This window comes from Mesitornis unicolor, unplaced genomic scaffold, assembly GCF_000695765.1.
Source record: "Mesitornis unicolor isolate BGI_N332 unplaced genomic scaffold, ASM69576v1 scaffold22981, whole genome shotgun sequence".
Taxonomy (NCBI): domain Eukaryota; kingdom Metazoa; phylum Chordata; class Aves; order Mesitornithiformes; family Mesitornithidae; genus Mesitornis; species Mesitornis unicolor.
The window spans coordinates 9,742-36,282 of record NW_010162032.1 but is presented as its reverse complement, the minus strand read 5'-3'; the positions used below and the strand labels follow the sequence as shown (position 1 = coordinate 36,282).

The 26,541-nt window shown below is 39.1% G+C and overlaps 1 protein-coding gene across 1 annotated transcript; it reads right to left on the bottom strand.

Annotated features, from left to right (window-relative positions):
• Positions 1-509: 509 nt before the first annotated feature.
• Positions 510-26,132, bottom strand: GPC5 (glypican 5; the record flags this gene model as incomplete). The annotated part of the gene is made up of 3 exons (XM_010193514.1): positions 25,413-26,132; positions 5,037-5,170; positions 510-635 (listed from the first exon to the last, which is right to left on the bottom strand). Coding segments are annotated over exons 1-3 (977 nt in total), but the record flags the coding sequence as incomplete, so codon positions are not given.
• Between the last annotated feature and the right edge of the window lie 409 nt (positions 26,133-26,541).

The following is a 26,541-nucleotide window of genomic DNA, read 5'->3' as shown; positions in this document are numbered from 1 at the left end:
AGCAATACATGTGTTTCACCTTTAAAATGCTTTATCTTCATGTTTCAACTTTTAGCTCTCTCCTGAGAAACCATATATATTAAGAGATTACTTCATTCTTCTGAGGCAGAGAGAGTTTTAAGCAAATAGCTCGAGTCTGTTATCAAACACTCTGTATTAAAAGGAGCATTTTATGAAGATCAAGCTAAAAAAAAACCATATTATTTTTCTCCAACTATATTTTTTAAATGTCAATCCAGCTTCTTTTCCAGTGTATGTTTAGGTGCTGTAAATTTGAAGGAAAAATGTCTGAAGAACAGTACAATTCTTTTTTTCCTCAAAACAGAGATGCAGGGAGAGCTTTTTTACTGTTTACAGGTAAAGCCTGAGACAAGAAAACCCATGCTGATTTGTTTTACAAATTAAACTTGACACATACCTAGGGAAACAATGTACTTGAGTTGAGTTGGAAGCTACTTTTAAGACAGATGAAATAGAAAAGAAAGGACAAAAGTGAGTCAGAAAGGTACCTTCTTGCAACATCTTCTCCGTTCCAGCACGGGAGCCCATCGGCAGCTGCCAACTCGTTACTGCATAGCTGATCAGCCAGGCCGCCATAAAAGGCTCTGTAGAGCCGGAGGTGGTTGATAAATTCTCTGGACAAGGGAACACGGGAAATAATTGACAGCGTCAATCACAGTATCATAGAATCATAGAATGATTTGGATTGGAACGGACCTTAAAGCTCATCCAGTCCAACCCCCTGCCATGGGCAGACACACCTCCCACCAGACCAGGTTCCCCAAAGCCCTGTCCAACCTGGCCTTGAACACTTCCAGGGAGGGGGCATCCACAGCTTCTCTGGGCAGCCTGACCCAGTGTCTCACTACTCTGAGAGTAAAGAATTTCTTCCTAATACCTAGTCTAAATCTACCCTCTTCCAGCTTAAAACCATTCCCCCTCGTTCTATCGCTACCTGCTCTTGTAAAAAGTCCCTCCCCAGATTTCCTGTAGGAAAACTGAGTCAGTCAACCAACATCATTAAGCAGCACTGTTGTTGTGTGTTACTACAAGAAGATAATGAATGTGCTTATTCTGCTACTCACCATTGGTTCCAATGATTTTTTTTGTCAATTTCCTGTTAGATAAGTTTGATTGTCCCAGATACACTTCAGTATTTTACAAAGCTGATACTTTCATTGGTCAAAGTAAAACAAAATACTTTACTCATGCTCTGGAAAAGGCACTATTTTCCTCCAACCTGAAATTTTCTTGCACAGTTGTGACACAGTCTGCAATGCTACACTCGTAAAAATATACCACAAAAATGTTCAAAAAAAGAAAGCATAGCAAATAAAAACCAGGTCTACATCAATAAGTCATCTGTTTTTTAAAGGAGCTATCACCTAGTCCCCTACACAGTGTTACAAATATCACAAAGAGTATACGTTAGAGTTATTGAGCAACTCAAGATTTAGGAAAGATGGGTTTAAGATGTAGGTGTTAAATATTTAGTGGATATTTAAATAACTGTCTGAAAAATGACATCAGTTTTATCATGTGCTGTGCTGGTAGGTTACAAATTATATATTTCTATTTTAAATAGATGTCAAGACGCCCAGAGTTAATGATAAGTTTTTGTACTTAAATCAAAATTAATTACTTTTTAATTAGCATGTTTTTAACTGGATCGCGATATTTATGTTTATTAATTGTTTGCTTATGTATTGAAAAATCTCTTCCTGGGAGACCCATCCCTGCTGTGAAAAATTAAAATATTTATTCATCCTGGTTTAGAACATCACACTATACTGAGTTATCTCTGACCCACAGGCACAAAGAAAAGAAATGCTGTACTCATTGCTCTGCAAGCCAGCAAGCTACACTTTATGTCAACTTGTTGAATGGTATCTGAATCTGTGAAAAAATGACAGAAATATTCTATATATTTCCCTATATTTAGTCAATGCAGGCCTAAAATGACATAAGAAACTAAATTGTTTATTTGTCCAAATCAAAAAAGAAAAAACATGAGTGATTATATACACTCCAACATTTAGAGAGCCACATGTTCTTTCTTGTCACCATAGGGCAAATATTGTACACAAACCACAACGATTTATATTTATTATGCCTATTAAATGTGATACGAGTGCCCTACTAAGTGTAAAACTGCAGTTCTGAAAATCTCAAGTAGGGTCAATTTTGAATATGCATCATATAATTGCCTATGTGCAATATATGTTAAATATGTAAATATGAATCATCCACACTCTCACAGCCATGAATAGTCCTATCTTGTATTTCACCATCTCTAAAATTGCATCGTGTGCACAGTATGCTTGCAATTTTTCTCCATTTCCCAATGAGTGGGATTGATTTTTATTTCGTCTATGCTTCAACCTGGATGAAAACTACTGTTTAGAAAGCCTTCTCATAGCAAATAGTTGGAATTTCTTCTTCTGCACAATCAATCCATGTATAACACAGAAATTGAAATAAATATAGCTGCCATAGTATTTTGTGACAAACTGCATTTGAACAGAAAGGTCATTCAGTTTATTAGTAAATACATCCTGAGGCAAAGCTACAGTTAATACAGAAGTAATAACTATTTTCAGCCCCTGTTGATGTCTGACCAAAGTAGTTAGAAGGGCAGATGGTATGAATGTCAATTTTCACATCATCATCTTCTAGACCAGATAGCATGTAATTATAGGCAGCTGAGCACAAATGTGCAATTACAGTCAGTGGAAGCTGCAGATACTTCTTATCTATTTATTTGGAAATGTTCATTTTTTTTACAATTTTAATCTCCATTCTAAAAGCTGTCTGCAATGTTAAGTTGTGGAGGAAAAAGCACTATATACTTGCAAGTTTGTGTGTTACTATGGAAGGTTCTGCTTAGAATTTTTTTAAATTCACTTGACAATTTTTGTTGTAAAAAGCACAAATTTCCCTTTCACCTTGTACCACATAGTACTAGAAAATATCAGCTTAGATCTGAAGGCAAAAATAATTTAGGAAAAGTTCAGGCAGTGGCAGTCCACCTCGTAATTTAAAATGTATACTTTCATCTGGAGACGCATTTGAAAAATATTAGGAAATCAGGGAACTCTTAGGAGTCACACATTTCACAAAATCTTATTGTTCATTTGTTTTATCTCTGATAATGTCATTGAGGCAGTTTGGGAGAAGCCTGTTCTTTCCTGCTAAAGCCTGGGAAAGTTGCAGAGAGCAACCTGCTGCCAGAAGTACCTGGAAGGTAAATACAGCAGTTAGGCTCAGAGAACAGCACTTCCTTCAAAGCAGGCTGCAAGTGTTTGCTGAAGTCACCCTTCCATGTGAGGAATTGTTACAGTTGCCATGGGAATATAAAGAGAAATATAAAGCGATCGTGACTAAGGAGGAAGGAGGGGATCCAGGAGGAAGCAAATGAGGATGATAGCAACTATGAAGTTGTTAAACTGAAATCTGTGTCAGTGGATCTCTAACTTTCTCCCCTCTTCCCTTTTTTGGTGGAGCGCTATGGTGCATGCCATGAAGTGTTTCCAGCATCTCAGGTAGGCAGAAGTCATGGGAAAACAACATTGCTTTGGGCTGCCCACTGGCTCTCGTGCCCCTTAAGGTCTTTTGGGCAATCTCCCTGACATCAATCCAGACACCACTTATTTTGAAACACGGAACAGCCCTGGATTAAGTGAGATTTTAGAATACAGTTTCGCACTTGCAGACTGCTAGCAATCGGAAAACATCAAGAACTTGCTTAGTTCAACACAGAGAAAATGTGGCTGTATAATGGGTATTGCCTGATGAACTTCAGTGCTGTCTAAAGCAAACTTCTGGTTTGCATGTCATTCCATTACTTAAATGTGCTCTAAATCCTGAGTTTGTTTGGGTTCTTTTCCCTCCACTATTTGGAACATGAAGGACCTTGCACTAACAAGAACGGTCTGTCTTTGAATCTCTCTGTAATTCTCTCGCTTCAGTTTTCTCCTGCACTGCAAAGTGAAATGAAAGGAAAAAGAGGACAAAGAAAACCCTTCCGTATTTTAGCAAACACTGTGATAGAACTAAAATTTCTGATTTTAAACTTGTACTTTATTTGCATAATAGGGCATTTAATATCAGCTGTAATACTATCCTTACTCCTTACAGTGCTATTACTCCTTACAGTCATTAAAGACTTGATTAATTTGTCTAAAGATAGATTGGCATTTGAGATGTCCTCAGCTATCCAGGATATCTGCAGAAGGCTGGAAGATATGATACAACTCACAGGACACCTGCATCCTTCTTGGCAGCAGAAGACCAGATGGGGTACCCGAAGGTATCCTCAAGTGGCACTGGATGGTATGTGGTGTGGACAGTTGAATTGCATCCTCCTCTCCATAGACTGTAATGGCAGCTTAAACACCTAGCTCATATGGACTTAGACAAATTTTACTGTGTAATGCAGAGCCAGGTATAAATCAATTTTCCAAGTCTTTGCAGTCACGTCAATTCACTATAGACTGTCAAAAGAGCCAGAGGGGGAAAAAAAAACAACCACACAAACCAAAACCATCTGGACTTGCTTGAACAAGCAGTTGAAGATTTAGTCCCAAATATTTGTCTCATTTTTTACAGTAGAAAGGTATGTAAGAACAGTCATTCTTTTTTTATGTCTGATCAATTTGTACAGTCTTCTGATAAATGTCACAATCACTTTTTGACAGATTTAACTGTGTCTGCTGAAGTTCAAGTTAATTTGAAAATCTGCACATAGAGATAGAGCTAATGTTCATATGCTACCAGTGCTATCCACTCTTTTAAATACTTTAAACCACACCAAATGACTCTGGTCATATGTCCATTATTTCAGAAAACAAATCTGCTCACAAAATTACTCTTTCCAAAATGGAACAGAGCAGATTGTGTCGCTGAAATGCTTCATTCTTTGCAGTCTTTATTTATTTGGTAGTAATGCATGTCATTGCATTGAATATAATCTATTCTGTTGTAAAATTAATGGCTTACTTTATTCTTTCTTTCTGGCTGTAAAACTAATGTCTTACTTTCTTCTGCTGGCGAGGGTTTCTTCACTGTCTCTTGAGAACATCTTCAACACTTGATTATCTTTGTTCTGATCCAAGGAGCAACCCAGAGACTGTGTAGGCTTCCTTACAGGAGGACCACATACCTTGTTCACCTAAAAGGAAAAAAGAAAAACAAAGGAAAAAGAAAAGAATGCATGTAAACAAAAATTATTATGTATCTACCTCTCAGTTCAGCTGAAGTCCATTTTAGAAAAGAAGTCCTATGCACATTAACCCATTAAGCTAAGAAAAGTATCATTAATTATCATACTTCTCAACACTAAATCCATCGTGAATGCACTAAACACATTGTTAGTTATTTCATAGTAGAAAAAACCCCAAACAAAATTATTCCTTTTGAAGGAATAGCAGGTGTATAAGCAAGTCGCCACATGTATTTTGTTGACTGGAGTATTGTTCTTCTTGTAGGGAATTTTTTTAAGCAGACAGTAACAGTAACCCCAGAGAACATGATGTGTTGTGAAGAGCAGCATGTTTCCAATTTTTCCTGTAATATACCCAACCGCATTTTTAATATGCATTGAACTTTGTGATTTCTTTCAGGGTTGATGAATTATTATGGCATGTTCAGCACAGTTACCCAGAGCACATAGTGAACACTTAGCATGGTGGAAACTTGCATTACAACTTTGCAAGATGTAAATTTAATGATCTGAGATGTAAGTTTAATGATTTGGACCATAGATGTTGAAAATATCAAGGGATTTTATAGGTCTGGCTTTCTGATGCAGATGTCAATAGATACAAATTCACATGGATTCCCATTTTCTTCTTTGTAAAATGTGATACTGAGCATTTTGTATGATAGAGGATATCAATTCATGTTCATAGCTCATTATCCTTCCTAATCACTGAATAAAAATAATTAGAGCCATACACACTTATTAAATAAGAGATACTTCATGCTGGGGATCACATCAGACAAGATATTAAGTAGACATATCTTGTGTAAGCTAGCACACATGCACTACTGAAAACCTAATACTTTATGTGATTTATGAAAGCTCGGTTTCATTAGGTAGTAATTTATTTATTTTTTTAAGAAAGGAGAGAGGAGATCACTGTTGGCTCTAAGACAGGGATCAAATTTTGGAAGCAGAAACATATTCAAAATGCTGCCATGAGAAAGAGAAAAAAAGGGTGCATATGTTATACAACAAAAACTACTGTTTCCTGTTGCATTTTATATCCCAAAATGTAAGAACAGAGAAAGCAAATAAATCTAATTTTTCAAGTTATCACCACACACATTAAAGAGAAAAGTGTAAGTCTTAGGTACCTTTCAAACTAAGAACCGCTGTAATGTTAATTAATAACATTAACATGTGAGGTGGGAAGAAACCAGGTGGAGACGTGTCACTGGCTAATGCAGACCCTAAGCAGATGAGTACCAGTCCTTTAGGTCAGAGGGGGAAAGAAAGAGAAAAAACCATTGGTTTCAGTTACAGTAAACTGAAAAAAAAAATGCATTCAGCTCCATGAGGAAGGCAGAAGAATCCACAGCTATCAATATTTCTTCAGTTTACAATAAAAACTCATTATATATTGTTCTTAATAAAATGAACAGGTAAATAAAAGAATTCTTACATTCATAGTGGGTTGGATTATGGATTATACTTGTTTTAGATGTATTCTACAGTGGCTTCAAAGTTCTGTCTAATGACCTTTTTCTCTGTTTATTCTCTCTGAGTGAATGTCTCAAGAAATGCATTGTGCAATACCAGGAAGTTTGCATTCACTGATACATTTAAAAATAAACCTTAGTTTCAAATACAAAATCTTTCTTAAAAAAGCAATCTCATGTAAATATATAGATACCATAAAAACCCAGCCATTATTTGAAATGTCTTTTTAAGAACTGATTTTTTTTCCAAAACCACATTTTTTAAAAAATTCTGAAAACAACATTAGTTAAATGACAAAAAGTGTTTTTACTGCACCACGTACACCTCAGCCATTCCCACAGAGACGCGCATGACAGCAATCACACTGCTGAGACCTCAGGCCTGTCAATGACCTCATTCATGTTTATAAATTTGTAAAGGGCGAGTGTCAGGAGGAAGGAGCCAGGCTCTTCTCAGTGATAGCCAATGACAGGACAAGGGACAATGGGAGCAAGCTGGAGCATAGGAGGTTCAATCTGAATATGAGGAAAAAACTTCTTCACTGTGAGGGTGACAGAGCACTGGAACAGGCTGCCCAGAGAGGTTGTGGAGTCTCCTTCTCTGGAGACATTCAAAACCCACCTGGACGCGTTCCTGTGTGACCTAGTCTAGGTGATCCTGCTCTGGCAGGGGGGTTGGACTGGATGATCTTTCGAGGTCCCTTCCAACTCCTAATATTGTGTGATTTTGTGACAACAACAGCTCTCACAGCCAAAAGGTAGCTCACCAACCTTTAGGAAAGTCACTTCTTCTGACGTCATTTCGGCAGGGTGAGCTACTTCAGCCCGTACAAGCGCATACAATGATGATGTCACCATAAGTTATCTTTGTCCTACCTCTTATATTTAAATCCCCGGGACCACTGGCTTTGTGTGCTGTTGGTTCTTCTTTCTGTGTTTGGTCCACACTTGTACCACACACCCAGCTAAACCCAATCTGTGCTTTTTTAAGTCTTCACTAGGGGCTGTCACTTTTATGTCATGTTTAAATCATTAACTGTATATGCACGCCAAATGTACTTTTGCCTCCTTCCCTCACTGTGACCTGGTTTCTTCAGTAAACTTGGGCACATGAGAAGGTCATATACCCTTACCTTGCCTTCAGATACCTGTTGTGTCTGTGGGCCAAATAATTTAGAACCAAAATGTCAGCGTCTCATTCCCCAACACAGGACTGATGATAACTCTAAAAAGTAGATAAATACACTTTAGATAATAATGTCTGCTTTTTTTTTTTTTAAATGCATTCTTTACGTCTCCAGGAATGAGTACACCATATATGTGTAATGCCGGCCACTTAGCTGTATTTCCTGTGTTTTCTGAAGGACTACAGATATATCCATTAGCCACAATTGTTTCTTTATGTTTAGCCCTTGGGCTGCAAAATTAATCTTCCAAGTGACAAACTGCTCAATGCTATCACTGGCAGTCTTGAGAGACACAGACTGGAATCATAATTTTGAGAGAAGGGGAATGCTCTCACTACACTAAAGATCTAACAAACTATTATTTTGTAGCAATATCTGATCAGAATGTATTCTTACCATCTTCCAGATTCATTGAAAGGGTATTCCCACTGATAATTTTCACATTCAAGTATTTTTCTTGGCTTCAAACACAAAATCCTAAAAGAGAGTATAAAATGATGCTCGAAGGGGATTGAAAATACCCTGAGAAAAGTGAGACTGAAAAAATCACCAAAAATATTATGCGGGAGAGAATTAAACATCTCACTGAATTTCAAGAAAAATTAAAGACTGCCAGGAAATTTCAAAAAAGACAAACCTCAGCAACTTACTAGGGGTTTTTCTATTGTGGTTTTTTTGTGCTTTTTTCCCCTTTGGTCAAATGTTCTTAAATACTGCACAGTATTTAAGGGCATAAAAAGAAAACTCAGAAAATTCTAAAACTCCTGATTTTCACAGTTCAGACAAACCTATTGTCATTAGACTCAGCATGCTGTTATTACGCACAATTTGTATGCCACAGTATGATGACTGGGTTAATTAAAAGCTCTTGTAAAAACCATGCAGTTAAATTGCAATTAGTGCCACACATGAACTTTATGGCAGTTTGATTTTGCTCGGTGCAATTCCGTAGGATGTCTACTTATGGTTACTTACAGTTCGGAAAACCGGGACATCATAAACCTTTACATTTACATGGGAAAGGACAATAATGTGGGCATCATATTGATAACGCTGGGATACTGTCCTCTAAGTTCACACGCTCAACAGGAGAAATCAGTCACATCCTTTGGTTTTGGTTTTTTTCCCACTACAGAAATGGTTCTTTTTGACCTCAGCATTTCTACTGAAACGATTTTACATCAAATGACTGAAGCAAACTGAATTCACAGTCCTGCGGCACACTTCAAACTAGATAATGCCAAGTCCCGGTGACTCCCTATGCCATAATCTTTAAATGCTGTCGCTCTGCCAGAAATAAGTCTCAGGAGTCCTGAGACTCTCTGCTCCACTTTGAGTCATAGGCTGTCATGAAATACTCTTGAAAAGATGAGCAGCTTCTAGTCTTGCAGTGTGTCTGTAGTCTGTTTCATGAGCAACCAGGAAGAAAATGCTTCTCGGGATACAAAACCTCTTGGGCTTAGACGCAGTTCTAGCTGAGAACCAGAACCAGGAGTCTGAAAATCGCCCTTCCTTTTATGTTTAACTGTTCCATGCTTGTTTTGGTTAGTTTAGCAAGCACTGTAAGTTTTTGATACATACATATCCAGGAATTCCTGTAAATGTGTCAAGTATTCACTAGATTGACAGAGTATCTCGGACCTGTAAGCCATCAGTGTGGCCACAGTCAATGCAGACACTTAACACTGCTTTTATTTAACATGTTTCAGGTACTGATTAGTCTGGTGGCTTTTAGTTCTAGGACCAGCTCACAGATTTGCCACCATCCCTTACAGCTAAATTCCCTCGAACACTCATGAGCAAATGGAGAGCTGAAGTCTAATAACTCCAAAACAAAGCTAGAATGATATGGCAGTGAGAGATTGGTTGAAAGTACATTTGTCACAAAAAACCCCTGTTATTAAATTAATTTTCTTTTCTTTTCTAGGAGTACACAAGGGAATACTTTCTTTGAGAAACAGACTCCTGATGAGTCACAAGCATTTCCAGCAACAGATTACTAATCAAAGTACCCGAAATATTCATTCAGAAAAACAATGCATTAAATTTTTATGAATGTTTATGGATTCAGATTTAATCTCTGCAAGTGGATGTGCAGTACTTTCAGGTAGATAGCTGTGTGTCTGACAGAGGACAGCCCAATACAGTACACTCTTTGCATACTCTCTCCACCTCATTCTGCCAGCCAGCCAGCCCATCTAAGCAGGTAAAAATGAAGATTTTTTTTCTCCTTTTAATTTGTAACAATCTCCAGCTGAGCTCCTGCTGCAGGAGCCAATATATCCACTTCACTGGTCTGTCTGCTTCTGGTTAAACCACAGGAGGGAGCACCAGCATTGCAGTATTTCCAAGCACTTAAGCAGGCTTTTATAATTTGCTGTTTATAACAGTTGTGTATTTAATATCAAACTTCTGTTGCAAAGAAAAATGTATTTTGATGTGTGAGAGCACGCACATGTGCGTGGAAGATTAAAGTATTCCCTACTGACACAAAACTCAACTTCTTGCAAGCATTCGGTACAACAGCCCATTTGTCCTTCAGAACAGGAAAAAGACGTTAATGAGATTGTCTTGGAAAAAACTGGTGGAGTATCACCAGTGTTTACAACACAGGAAAATCATGCTGAAATTGTGTATTATTTCCTCTGCTTTCTTTGCAAATATTGTGCACTTTATCTGTGACTGGTTGTCTCTTTTTCTCCACTTTGCCCTCAGGACTCTTGGCAATACATCTCAGGCACCCAGAACTCTAAGCAAGCTCTGAAGTTACACGTGCAATTTATAATTTTTAAATTTCACACATAAGTTTAATCATTTTACAGAACTTGCAAGAGAAGTCCAAGACAAGCTGAAAGGGGCAAACATAACAGCCTAGAGAATTATAGAGTAAAGCTGATACTTAGAATAATGCTTGCACAAATTATTAAACACTAAATTTATAATCACCTACAAGATAAATATTAAAATTGTAATTAAAAGCTCAGGTGACATATGAAAAATTCCACTTATAGTTTTTCAAGTGAGATGGAGCTGGAAGTGGTTTCAAGCTCATGAAATACCCAATTCAATTAAAAGCAAACTTGCTAAATATAATAGTTTGCCTTACACTCACCAGATGATATCAAGCAAAGTTAAACACAAACTGCAAATACAAGAAAATGCAGATCCACCAGCAAGGCAGTGGGAGCCTCATTAGAAAAAAAATGAGAGAATTACGTGTTTCAAAAAGAAAGGAAACTAATTTTTTTGCAGCACATAAACAAAAGTACAACTTGGAGATACTAAACTAGTTATTCCACTCTGGTACTAGCGCGTTGTCAGTGCCATGGCTGTACACCTTTTTTGGGAAATACAGAGTCAAGACGGAGGATCAAGAAGAGACAAAAATACTAAGAGTTTGTAAACCAGTTTTTTTTAATCATTGATTTTTTTTTATATGGTTTCGCAGAAGACTGCTCTCCAAACTGTCAGAATCTGGGAGCCACAGTCTACAACTTTTATGTGCCTGAGACTTCTCCTCCTACTGCTCCATCTCCCAAAACCAGCGCACCAGCCCAAGCTCTTGATCTCATATCTTGTCAGTTGTTAATTATCTCCGATTTCCTTCATAATTTTGCCTGCTCTTATTGTAAAATAAAATCTAATAGCCCGTTAAATATGAGTTACTTAATGTACTTTTAATTTGTGTCTTCTGCTCTTTAATTACTTTTAATTCTGCTGCTCCTTTCATGAGGGACTAACACTCAGCAAGTCTGGCAGTAAAAATAGTTTCTCCTTCTGAATGGGGGTGGGAGGGAAGGAAATGATTTTTTTTCCTTTAATGGCTTAATGTCAGGGGAAATCCTAATGTTCTCAGCCAAGTCACCCTGCAGTCAGAATACAGCACTGCCAGTTCAAACTCTTCAAAGGCAGTTCAACAAAACTGCTTCTTGTGAGAGGCTGCCAGCTCTCCCGATCCAAGTCTGCTTCAGTGGATGCCAAGGTGTTTCATTTATGTTCAGTGAAGACACTCCGTGGTTCTCCTCTGAAAAGCAATTATATAAAACCGGCAGTAGCCTTTTCCAAAGATCAGCTGCCTGTGTGTAATTAGACTGATTTATCTATGCTCTCTAGTGGTTTAGAATATACTTTATTGCTCCTTCTGTATGCCCTGCAAGTACAGTTCTGACGTAGAGGGCTAACATTATGCCTTCTTGTCTGATGCAGGCAGAATTGTTCATTAAATCTAAGTATAAGTCTATCCAGGGTCACCTGTGTAAGCCAAAAAAAATTCAACAGTACTATGACTGTCAATGAGACCAGAAATTGGGCTCCATAACCTTTATCAGACAGCTTACTCACTTAAAACAAAAAAATATATTACATCTTACAATATATAAGGAATTTGTGGAAGCTAAACAAGTTGGCTGCATCAGCATATATGCACGATGCGTTTACACTTTGTCGCAGGCGGCAATTTATGTTCCAAAATTATGAAGAGGAGAGCAGTTTTGTAAGATCTGCAACAAAAGTATGTAAGTCAATAAATTCATGCCCACTTACAGTAACAGTCATGATGCATTATTTTATTTAGTACAAGACACTGTCAACAACTCTTTAGATAAGGTCACCTTTTCATGATAATAAAGAATAAAAATTACCTGAAAAAAAAAGATGAGGGAAAAAATCCACTATCTAGTTAGTCAGCATTTCAGAGAATCCAGGTGTTTCTCCCCCATTCCAAACTACATCTTATGAGATTAGTGGGTTTGCTTCCTGTGACTGCATATTTAGCTTTTCAGTGTCTCCTCACCCTCTTACTTGAACCTGGACAAACCAGTTTTCTTTGAAGACCTTTTGTGATGTACGAGGCAGTCACTTATTCAGGCTTGTTCATATTACTTCAAGGACCAAAAATAGTCTGAAAAACTCATTTGCTTCAAAAATCTTTGGATTTGCCCTCACAAAGTTTTTCTCTTCCAGTACAAAGGGTTGGTAGTGATTTAAGGGCCAGCTGAGACACCAGAAGTCTGTTCAGCTCAGTAACTGTCTTTGTGAACAGTTATTCTGTTTCACAATGAAAAAGGAAGAGAATACAGAGAACACATACACAGCCTACAGAAAGAATTCTCCGTTGACTTCTTCCTTTACACTTGTTCATGCCTCTTGCTTGGCTTTGGGGAAGGAGTGAAAAGCCTCCTTTCCTCTCTTTCTGCAAATACGAAGAACCAGACTGCAGCATTTTCGGCCTCTTGGAGCACTTTGCTTACTTATCAGTTCAGCTCCTCAGTGGACACATTCAGACAAGCCTGCCGTGGTGCCAAAGCAGTTAGACATCTAGCATGCCACCTAAAACCAGAAATATGATGGCAGCCCAGACTGTTTACTCCACATTTTTCAGACCTCTGAGTCCCAATGGAGTCAATGGAAAGAGGAAGACCATTTTGGATTTGTGTCTTTTGCCCAAATCTTGCCTAACCTATTTAAAAAGAAACTAAAGGAGGTATATTAAAGATCCTATGCTTTCCTGACAAAACAGACCTCAATCTTAAGAAGGAAGTGCAGCAAACTGAAAGATTTAACAGAAGATTCAAGTAATTTGAAATTGTGAAGTGGATTTGCTCTAAACACATTAAATAGGAATGCATAATGCATGCCATGATATGTTCCTACATTATTTACTTGGCAGTCTATATTGAACATACCTCATGCAAAACTGCACTACGCAGCATTGCTTGCCAAAATCATGTGTGTGTTGATAAGTGCAGTTGGTTGAACTTGGCTGGCAGCCAGACCCCCACATAGCCGCACTCTCATCCCCTCTCCTCAACAGGACAGGGGGAGAAAATAAGATGAAATAGTTCATGGGTCAAGATAAAGACAAGATCACTCAGCAATTACTGTCACAGGCAAAACAGCCTCAACTTGGGGAAGATTAATTTAATTTACTGCCAATTAAAAATAGAGTAGGATGGTGAGAAACAAAGATAAAACTAAAAACTCCTTCCCCCTAGCCCCCTGCTTCATCTCAGGCTCAACTTAACTTCTTCATTTCCAATTCCTCTGCCTTCTCTCAGCCTCCCAAGTGCTGCAAGGGGGACAGGGAACGGGCGTTGTGGTCAGTTCATAACACTTCATCTCTGCTGCTCCTTCCTCCTCACACTTTTCCCCTGTTCCAGCATGGGGTCCTCCACATCTGCAGTGTGGAGATCTGCTCCATCATGGTCCACCAAATGCACTGCAGGAGCAGAACCTACTTCACCATGGTCTTCTCCATGGGCTGCAAGGGGGATATCTGCTCTGGTGCCTGAAGTACCTCCTCCTCCTTCTCTGGCTTTGGTGTCTACAGGGCAGGTTTTCTCACTTTTTTCCCCTCATTTCTCACTTTCATACATCATTTTTGCGCTTCCTTAAGCATGTATTCCCTGAGGTGCCACCACCTTGGTTGAGGGGCTCAGCTGTGCCCTGTGGTGGGTCAGCTGGAACCAGTTCAAACTGTCTGTGTCTGGCATGGGGCAGCCCTGACCTGTCCTCACAGAGGCCACATCTGCAGCCTCCAACACCTGGACACCAGCACCCCTTACAACAAGTAACTCTGCTCTAGGAGCTGCAGGCAAGGAACCTGGGCAATTTGACAAATTAATTGAAAAAAGTACTTTTCAGAAAAGTGTGAGACATGAATTTGACACTGGGATTGAATCTCTTCTCACCAAAGGTGAGAAATATGTCCTCTCTCATTTCCATAAATAAAAGGAAAATTCGCTGAAAGAAGACGAATTGGAAATTATGTCTCTTGAAACAGGCACCAAAAGCTGTGCCACCATATACTCAAATGCTGAGAAGCTGAGGAATGTAGCAATTGACTTTATTTAGACAGACATAGTTTCATGGGTTCATGTTCTGCTACTAAATTTAAGAAGTTCTTGAGAGAAACAAGTGGTTTCCAGTGTTTGCCACATATCTGCCTGTGTATCATAAACCTTAAAACAAAGACACTAACAGAATATTAGCAAGTGTACATTCAGTAACTTATATCAAGTTTATTTTTTCTTTCCAATTTGCACTTGGGAAGTAAAGCCCTGATAAATGAAAGGGACAGATGATACACTAACGTACATTTTTTCCAAAATGTGTGCATAACTATGGAGGTATTATTGCTTCTGCTGATACTCTGTGCATTATTTGAAGCCCTTTTTCTACACATTAAAAGCAAGTAGACCAAGCACCGGGAAAGGACACTGATTAAGAGTAGAATTCTGCAGCACAGAGCTTACAGCAGGGACTCCAACATACCAAAGATGCTCTGAGATGCAATTACCACTATTTTTATGTTAAATATTGTAGCAGAGATTTTGTTGTTATTTGGAAAACACCAATTTCAGTTAAAAAAATCTGTAAAACAGCATGGGCATTTATGGTGGTAGTATATAGCAAGTGCAGAGGACAAGACTACAGAAATAAGGGTAATACTTCATGAAGATGTCAGTAACTGCAAGCTACTGAAAAATACAGCAAGGGCAGATCAAAGCAGAAAAGATGGGAAGAGCTGTCAAACCACCAGGTATGTGTATTGGGTTTCTGCGAGAGGTTTTGGGGTTTTTTACAAAGCAGGGGAGGGCTATAGAGATAGCCCTACAAGAAGCTGCTAGAAGTTCCTCTGGCTCCAATTTTGGACCCACCTCTGACCAAGGCCAAGCCAATCAGGATCTCTGTGAATTTATGTCTTTAAGAAGGGCTCAGTGCACAGTCTGCCTCTCTCTTGCTCTGGCCCTGAGCAGCATGGCCCTGGTGCAGGCAACATGGACCTAGCCCTCCCAGTCTGGTCTGGCCTCAGCTTAAGCTCAAGCCCTGCTGCAGCTCCAGCCTGAGAGAGCCAGGAACTCTTCAAAAGCTAGCAGAAGAAAGCTGCAGTGGAGAAAGGAGTGAGATGTGAGGAGAACAACTGTGCAGACACCAAGGTCAGTGAAGAAAGAAATGGAGAGGGGGAAGGAGGAGGAGATGTACAGAGTAGAGGTTCCTTTGCAACCCACAGTGAGAGTGCAGGTCAACCCACCTGCAGCCTGTGGAGGTTCAGCGATGGCATAGATCCACATGAGAAGGTGGCTGCCCCTGAAGAGGCTGTGACTCCATGGAAAGTATGTGCTGGAGCAGTCTGTGGGAAGGACTGCAGTGTGTGGAAGGGAAGCCCACACTGGAGCAGTTGTGAGGAAAACTGCAGCCATAGGCAGACCCACAGAGAAGTTTGTTGAGGACTTTTCTTCTATGGGAGAGGTACCACGTGGAAGCAGAGGAAGAGTGGGAGAAGTCCTCCCTGCCTCTGAAGAGGAAGGAGTGGCAGAGACTATGTGGGATGAACTGACTGCAACCCCCATTCCCATCCCTCTGTGCTGCTGAAGGGCAGGAGGTAAAGAAACCAGGAACAAAGCTGAGCCCAGGAAGAAGGGAGGGATGGGGTAAGGCATGTGACTTTAAGATCTGGTTGTATCTCTCACTATTCTATTCTGATGCTACTGGTAACAAATTAAATTGCTTTGTTTTTCTCCCCAAGATTAGTCTGATTTTCACCCGGGACAATAAGTGGTAAGCAAACCCTCCCTGTCTTTTGTTTCAGCCCACGAACACTTTGTTATATTTTTTTCCTTCTCTCCATCTCACGTGGGGTGGGGAGGAAAAGTGAGTGAATGGCATCATGGTGCTCAGTTGACCACTGGGCTTAAACCACAACACTATGTTTAAGTTGGAAGAAAGCCTACTATTTAATGAAAACAAGTTTTAATTAGTTACAAACAGGCCATAAACACTTGTTTTGTTGATTTTTCCTTTGTTTTCATGTTGTCCATTCTCTTTTCTGATGAATTACGCCAAATTTAGCCTCAGAAGAAAACCTTTTGACAGCAGCAAGGAGCTCTTCCACTTTGAAACACTAGGAAGTGAAATATAACGCTAGAGTAATCTTAATTAGATGGAGGTCATAACTTCAGTACACTTACTCCATGCTACATTAAATAAAAAAGACTGATGTATAAAAATATGACACACTTTATTATACAACCACCACAGTTTTTTACAGCTACAGCTGGATGCATATCTGTGACTGAAAGGTGATGGTGTTCAACTGTGTGTTAGGTTAGATGTCAAACCTTCCTTTAAGAACACAATGATATTAGAATACAGACATATATAAAATGGGAATTTGAAATACAATTACTGTTCAGCAGTTTCCACAAATCAGTTTGTATTGATCTTGTGAATTAATTTAAATTCATCAATTTATCAACTAATTTAAATCCAGCAAAGTAATGATGGCAGAGACATATGCCAAAAACTTCAGGCAGAACTCTATGATTTTATTCCAACGTCTGCTTTGCTGAAAATGACGTATTTAATTTTTTACTTAAGAAAAAAAAAGCATGAAAGAACTATATGGCATGTTACTTACTTGGGATTTGTCTTTTGCAAATTGATACTGGGAATACACACTTGCCAAAAGTGAAAAGAATACAAGGCTGAGTCCAGTTAGATAGTTTGGTGATGGGAACAATAAAATTAATTTTCCCACAACATCAAATTTAGCTTGTATCTGTGCAATCTCTAAACCAAGGCTCCCTTCACAGTTTATCATCAATATCTGTACTGCTTCTGAGAACAAAAATACCTATTGCTGATATATAGCTTTGCAACCAACTCCTTTTGAGAACTTTTGGGCTATCATTCTGTTGGTTTCAGTTTTTATCATCCTGTCCCAGGGAACTTCATCCAGGCTTTGAGATTTATAAGGAGCAATTCATTCATTCACTTTTGCTTTGACCAAAGATCTGTGAAATAGGCAATGCACACTGTCTTGTGCTGACTCAGTTTTAACAGCATATTGTGGTAGTGAATATTTTGCATGTCAATGTTCATCAGTCCTGAGATGAAACCAGTGCCCACATCCTGCATTAGAACACCATGAACATCACAGATACCTCCCTTATCCATGATGTCCATTCATGGGTCCTATCCCACCACAGATAGCGATTCAAAGATGGCTGGCTCCTCGGCAAGAATATTCCCATGAGGTACCCACCTTCTAAGTAATTTCATAGAATCACAGAATTGTTTAGGTTGGGAGGGACCTCTTGAGGTCATATAGTACAATATCCTTATTCAAGCATGTGAGCAACAGTTGGTTGTCCAGGTTCATGTCCAGTTGGGTTTAGAATATTTCCAAGAACGGAAACTCTGCAAGCTCTCTGGGCAATGTGCTCCACGGAATTTCATGGTTTTTAATTTCTGCCCATTACCTCTTGAAAGAGCTTGGCTCCTTCCTCTTTGTTGGTTCATACCAGGTGTTTATACACATTGGTGAGATTTCCTGAGCCTGTCAGCTTATATGTAAGGATGCTGTAGGAGACAATCTCAAAGGCTTTAGGAAATTCAAGGTAAATGTCACCCATTGCTCTACCCATATCCTATCAAGTTGGCTGTCCTATCAAGGATATCAAGTTGGTTAAGCATGGTTTTCCCTTTTTAAATACATGCTGGTTACTCCCAATCCCCTTCCTGTTCATGTGTTTGGAATGATTTCCGGGATTAGTAGCTCCATCATCTTTCCAGGGATCGAGGTGATGCTGACTGACTTGCAGTTTACTAGATCCTTGTTGCTCTTTTTGAAGATAGGGGTGACATTTGCTTTCTTATAGTCATCAGGAACCTCTGTAGTTGCCAAGACCTTTCAGAGATAATTAGAGTGGCCTCATAATGACATCAGCTAGCTGCCTCAGCACTTGTGGGTGCTACTTGTCAAGTCCCATGTACATCCAGTTTGTTTAAGTGCTCTAAGGTTAGTGTCCTAACCTTGTTCTCCACTGAGGGTAAGTCTTCTTTGATCCAGACCTTACCCTTGGTCTACAGACCCTTGAATTTCTGAAAGCTAGTCTTACTAGTAAGGACTGAGGCAAAGAAGGCATTGAATACCTCAGCCTTTTCTGTGCCCGGTGTCACCAGTTCCCCTACTCCATTCAGCAGCAGGCACATGTTTTCCCTTGCCTTATTTTCTGTTTATGTACCTATAGAGTTCTTTTTTGCTGCCTTTCCCATCACTTGCCAGATTCAACTCCAGGTCAGCCTTGGCTTTTCTAACCCTATCCCTGCAATACTGGACACCAACTCTATACATCTCTTGGGTCATCTGTCCCTGCTTCCACCTCTTCAACACTCCCTTTTTAGAAGTTTCAGTCAAAAGCTCTTTGCTTAAACCATGCAGGACTCTTGATGCCTTTGCTTGATTTCCTACTGTTCAGGACAGAGCTTTATTGAGTTTGGAGGACATGATTCTTGAATATTAACCAGCTCTCTTGGATCTTTGTATTTTCCATGGCCATACCCTATGGGATTCTTCCAAGCAGATCTCTGAAGAAGTTGAAATCTGGTCTCCTGAAACTGAGGATTGTCATTCTCATTTTTGCACTGCTTTCTCCTCTTAGGATATTGAATTCTTACCATCTCAGGGCTGCTCCTGACTTTCACATGCCTGACATATTTGCCCTTGTTTGCAAGTATCAAGTCCAGCAGAGCATCCTTACTTATTAGCACCTATGCCAGAAAGTTACCACCAAAGCACTCCAGAAATCTCCTAGATCCGCTTGTTCACAGCTGTGTTGTTGTTCCAGCAGATACCAAGGTGGTTATGATTCCCCCATGGTGTGTGTCCCTTCCAAATCAACATCTGAGGCAAGAAAAGATTGACAGATAGCACACTTATCTTGACTACTACCAGCAGGATAGAGTATCCTCTGTCCACAAGTCCTCTCATGATTTCCTCCTATTTTTGAAGAAAGTCTTCCCATAGGGGACTCCATCTCTTCCCTCTAGCTGAGATTTTTCAACCTCTTTACATATTGAAAAACAGAACAATGACCTTGCTCCCTCATCTCAATAAAAATGAAGACTTTTGACATCCTGAAAACACATTTACTCTGGAAAGTGTCAATGACATCTTCAGAGGTTGCAGCATTCTGCACACTTGTTTCCAGCAAAAAAAAAGGAAGCATTATGCCTAGAAGAAGGTGAAAACAAGCCAGGCAAAATGAGTAAGAACAGGTCAACAAGAACAGGCTCAACAAGGAAGTTTGTCCCTTACAGTCTTAACAGATCCTGCAGCAGAGCCCTGGCAGCATCCACACAAAGCTACTCAAGAGCTGGTATGCTGAATGACAAGAGAACAGTGTCACACACTTTGCCATGGAAACAAGGCATGAAAACAACCAGAAGTTGTCTGCTTTCAAGGAAATGGCACAGGTTGAGAGATGGGTCAAAAGCCAAGTGAAGAAGTGGTTTGTATCACATATAATCTCAAAAGTGAGAGGAATAACTAAAGAAGATGCAACACATCTGAGCTACTGTTTCTCTCAGATCACATACGGTCTCTGCCCCATGCAGATTGTGGTCTGTCCTTGGTGGGGATCTTCTCTGAAAATCAGGAGTGTCTACATCATCCCCCATGGAAGCAGTGTGCTCTGGCCTGGCAGTCAAATCCTGGTGCTGGGTACACTGCTGACCTCCCGTTACCAACTGCCCAGCTTTCTTGCCTCCCCTACAATGACAGACTTCTTGCCAGTGAGGGATCCTCCCTGGCTGATGTCAATGAGATGCTTAAAAACTACTTATTCCCCCTGCAATGTACCCTGCATTCTTGATAAGCTGTGGGATGCTTTTGACAGTGAAACCTGGCAGTGCCCTGGCTCTTGTGTCACTCTTGTAATCTAGGCCTGTAAAGAGAAGAAGGTCGACAGAGCATGACAGGCCTGCACATCTTACCCAGGGCCCTAATCCACTTCCCTCACTGTTACACTCTTTTTCTCCCCATCCCTCTGCATCTTATTTCAGAGATAATCCTCCTTTCCTTTGCCAGTGAGGAACTGCAAGCCAGCAACCCATCAAACACACTACATGGGCATACTTACACACTTATATAAATACAAAGTGATTTGGCTGTGTTACACAGGGCTCTCTTAAAAAAGGAGAGTGATTGATCCTCCAAGGTGATCATAGCAATCATGACAAAGGAGCAGGAGAATGTGTAGAAGCACAAAAGAGAGGGAAATCTGGGATGTGAATATGGTAAGATGTCCCTTCCCTCAAGGTGCTTTTCATTTGCTGCAGCATTGGACAACTCCCTCAGAATGAATCCATATGCATGTTGCCACATTGTGCAAATGCTGGAAAAAGTTATCTACACAGCAGCAGATGAATCACAGACAAATGCAATCAGCTATTTAGAAAAGCCAGCTAGATATTTGTCGAAATTTACCTGTTTCCAATCAGATAAAGAATACCTAGAATGTTTGCAATAGAGAAATTTACTGTGTAGTTTAAATATAAACAATATGGATAATAAACCACAGCAGTCATAAATTACACGATGCTGTGTAATCTGCTTAGTTTTTGTTGACACATACTATATACAAAAAGCACATACAAGAATTTTACCAAACCTATAGCACAAATTCCTCACTTCCAAAATTAGGAAACGTCAGAATTTGTCTGCATGATTTTAATTTTTTTTATATTGTGCTTCTGATTACCACATTTTTATATGCATATATAGCCTTTAATATCATGGTCACATACTTTATTTTCCTCCAGATCCCCAAATCATCAGTGTTCAGAATACACAATGAACAATTACTCAATATTCCTTTTCATCTCTTTTATTCAATATTAATCCCAAACACCATTGATCTTTTGGGAATCAAGAACCACAGTTTAATGTAAAGTTTGGAGGAAAGATTATAATTATAAAGTTGTGACTTTTTCTCTTCTCTCTGGTTCCTTTCCCTTCTTCCATCAGCTCTTGCCTTGGACCCATTTCATCTCCTCTCAGTCCTCTGTTCCGCTCCAGTGGAGCTCTCAGCTGCTGCTTTACCCAACACATGACAGCACAAAGACTCACACACCAAAACAAAATCATGGCTAAGAGAGACTCTCTTACAGCCAGCTCCCTCAACCAGCTTGACTTTCAGCAGCCCAAGCATTGGTGAACACAGGGAAAGGGGTGGAAACACACAGCTGAGTATGATGCCAGAGCAGGACTTGGGCAACTCAGGGTGAGACTGGCTTAAGCTGTGTTGAACCACACTGTAAGGGACACAGGAACTTGCCCTTCTGTGGCATGGGTCCATCCCACTGACTGTTTGTTTTTCCTTAAGTAAGGCTGAAACATGTTACAAAGCTTTTGTGCCTTCATTAGCCTGCACAGCTGCCCTCAATGGGGATTTCCCTGGCTATACGCAAGCTCAGAGACCGGCATGGGGCAACTCAGGCTGAGCACAAATTGAAGCATAGGATGAATTGACAAGTTCCTCTGTAGCAATAAACATTTTTACCTGTTACCTAATGCTTAAGAACTACATATAATATTTTTCAGATTATCTTAATAAGGCATACTGTTCTGGTTTTTTATGATGCCACTCTCTTAAATCTCAATTACATTATATCTGCATGAGCATACACACAGAAGTCTGCTAAAAAAAGTCTGTTCCAGCTCCTACCAGCTAAAAAGCACAGGGTCCACCATGCACTGAGCATAAATAGTACATAAATGGACATAGATAGACTTCAGGAACACAGAACAGAACTGTCATTAAATATATGTCTATATATATGTTGTGAACATACATAAATATGTCAATAGTTGCACAACTCACATACGTCCGTTAGATTTTGCAGAACAACATAGAATAATGTACAGGCATAGAGATGATGAACAGGTGCTGCACTTATTTGTCAGTCAGTAGAGGTGCAGGAGGCAGGTATTAAAGGTGTGAATTAACATTTGCATACGTATATATCATACTTCCCAACAGTTAAAGACTTTTTTCCTCTGTCTGCTTCTTTAAAACTCATTAAAGTACTTACTGTGATGAAATTCACTTTTAAAACTGCAGAGACTGCTGCGTGCCTAAGTAAGCCATTATTTGCTAGCTCATAATCATCTTTCCTGTGTCTGCTAGAATCACTGATGCATTAATTGCTTATCAAAATTTGAAACAGTTCATGAGTCACTCTGAAGATAAAATAAATAAATATTAATGAGCCAATTTAAAGAGAATTCATGTCCTCTCCCTCTTAAAGCTGAAAGACTGTATTTATTACATGTCAGAATTAGGTCTTGATACCTAATGTATGGGCAAATATGAAATATAATCAAGCCATACTCTGCAAATCAGAACTGACTGACTAGGTCACTATGTTTCAAGGGATCAATGCTTCATAGTCTTATTTGATCAAATTATAGGTCACAGACAGAAAGGACTGGTCAACTATAACATAGAGATTAAGTGAAAGTTATGTCTAAATGCATAGGTCTGACACAGATTGAATAAAAAGTGAAATATTTAGTTTTTAAAGTTTGGAAATGATGCTATATGAGAAGATCTTAACAGCAGCAAACACTTGATCTTCAAACAAACACATAGGCAAAAAATATCATTACATAAGAAATTCTACTATTCCTTACATCATATGAGGAAGAGGAGAAAAACATTTTATTCTGGATCAATCTGAAATTTTCATTAAGCCAAAATGTTGGGTGGAGGGCTCTTCATCCATTTAATTTTTTACTAAAATTGAGTTAAATATACTATTTTGGAGAGGAAAAAACTTTTATTTCGAAAACATGAGTGTGCTGAGAGACTTTTAAGTCTGAGCCAATCATTGTTCACTGTTGAAAATCTAAGTCTAAAACTTTTCAAACTAAATGACCCAGGATAAAACAGGAAACAGAATTCCTTCCTTTGAGCCCTTTCTTTTCCTCAAAAACTGAGGAGGAACAGGGAAAACAGGGAGTATCCCCAAAAGGCAACTGTAGCTCTAAAACATATTAGGAATTAGACAGACATCAGTGAGCCACTTCTGAGCCAAACTGTTAGTAATATATCTTCTTCAATAAATGACAGTTTTCCTCAAGGAAGTTCAGCAGCAGGAGATGCTGGCTAATGCAGCTGGCTGGTATAAAGCAGATGGAATGGGAAATTCACAGAAATGGGCAATTTGCCTGTTAGTCACTGATTACAAGCAGGATGAAGAAATCATGTTAACAGACTATGGGTCTTAGTAAGAAATGAAGAATCCTCTATTTATAATATTAGGTCAAGCTGTTTATTGTCAGAGGTCACATCAGCTGGTTAGCGGAAGATACTACTTCAGCTTCATCCAGTCATGTAAACAGGCAGGCTGCAGCAGTCCTAGAAGTATCTCTGCACCTCAGCTGATGGCTGTCACCACAGTGACACGCGGACACCCTGTGTATACTGTAAAACTAAAGGCATCTCCTCAGACCAAGATAACCTATCCATCATTAAACACAGAATATGTCACTGTCAGTGAAGTCTGCATGTAAGAATACCGAAAAAAATACAATTACCAAATATATTGTGGACTAAATGTAAGATAGGAGGAATTCAAATTTTGCTACTTATATAACCTTCATTAATTTGCAGATATACTAGCTTTCTTTCTAATGTGTAACTAAATAACGTGTATTTTCCCTAACAGTGTCTTAAAGTTCTTCACTTCATGCATTCACAGCTAACATAGCTCTCACATAACTTGCTTTTCTCCCAAGCATACGTAAGGAAGGACTTATTTCATGTTATAAATGATTGTGCTACTTTCTTTGAAACCTACAAAATCATGCAAATAATATAGTGAAGTCATAGGTTCTTTAAGACAGGCCACTGGTATCCAAATGAAGGGTTGTTTAAATTTATCGTTATGTGCATGTAAGAGAACAATGAAGCAATTAAACAATTTTCTTATGTTTTAGAAAAACATTTTTTCATTATGCTAAAAATTATTCTCAGTATGTTGTGTAACAAGCTTCAAATCTGCAAACAAAGATTATTGCCGAGAGTTAGCATTTTCATTTACATAAATGTTAGGCTATTATTCTGTTTTTATAGAATATTTGTGGAATTAGTTTTTCACCAGGTAATTTACTTTCCTCTCTATAATATTTTAAGCTTCCAAACCTAATGACACTGTTCACCCTTGTTCAACAGAACTTAACAGATGCAGTTGTAAAGTTAAACCTAAAGCTATACAGTGCATCTACTGAAAATGCTAACTTCTACACAAAAAGGGTGAATGAATAGAAGTTTCCTTTAGACTGTGCAACAAAAATTTTCACTCAGCAAAATTATGAAAAAAGGCTGTGGTTTCATGGGAAATGGGAAAAGCTAAATTCCACACAAGACTTCTTTTCATTTTGAAAAGTCTTTAGTGTAACTGCTGCCAAGATGCTGAATCTCCACTTGATGTTAAACCTGTGAAGAGACTATTATAATAGAATATAAACTTGTGAATAGAATATGGGAAATTAGCAGATCATGTGCATGATTAAAATAAAAACCAGCTGTGTTGGAAAAATGTGTTGTCGAATAAAGCTGAACTTGGATACAAATATGTTCATCACCAAAAAAATGGCCAAACAAATAATAGTTATCAGTGTTATTTTTTTTAGTGTCATGTTTGCATCGAGCATAGATGAAAACAGCTTCTTACCTGCTTGGATAATTCTGGCCCATTGATGCGAGCCTGCACCAGAGCGTCATTAACAAGTGAATGGAAGTTTAGAAGCACGTGCTCAATGTCGTAGGTTCCACTCATGGCACTTGAGAGCTCCTCCAGGGACTGAATATATCCCCGCCAATGAAGATCAACTTCTGCCATGCTGGCAAGGCAGCCGCGGATGACGTTGAGGCAGTAGCCCATACAGGGCTTGCTTAAAGTCAGGCCTTGGCAGTGGGGGCAGTACTGCATCCTCAGTAAAGCTCTGCCGCAGTCTTTAGAGAAAGGCAGGTGATCTGTCGTATTGATCACTTCAATCCCCAAATTCAGAGCCTGCAAGAAAATCCGGCTGGGTAACAGCGACCGTCCCATTTGCCCTATGGCTTTTTTGGGAATGTTACCAAAGGGTCTGATGTCTCTTCTCGCCATTCGGAGGCACTCCGCGTATTCCAGTGAAATGTCAGTCAGACCAGGGTTAATCACGTGGTTGTAGACTACTGGGAACAGCGTGTCAAAAAATCTGTTCACCAATTCCTCCATGCTAACGTCGGTGCCAAATATGAAGAGTCCAACGTCTGTGAAAAACTCCTGAACACGTGCAGTAGCCTCAGCAGCCATGTTTCTATATGCGTTGCAGAAAAGTGTGCTGGTGTAATTCTCAGCCAGTCTGATAAGCATTTCAAAGGTTTCTGTAATTAAAAAAAGGTTCATTAATTTTAAGGTTTAAAAAATAAGATATCAGAGTTAGAACTTAAAACAATTACATCAGGACAGCTTACATTTATCCCAAATGATTTTCTGTATTAGAATGCACAAAATGAGCACAAAGTGTGACAACTGTCTTTTGTATATAGGCAACAAGTAATGTTACAACACAATTAATAATCCATACATTTTCTTGGCAAAATATATTAAACACAGTCTAAAAAAATAAAAAACTAAATTAATTGTAAACTGATTTACTAAGTCACAAAATGCAACAAAGCCCTACTGTATCTGTCTACGTATATACATATAGTAGCTCTCTCATCTCACGACTCATTCTACAAGATGCAATCAAAAGCTAAATGCTCTCAGTCAATTCACTTCAAGTCATTCCTCTTACCATCCTAAATGGATGGGC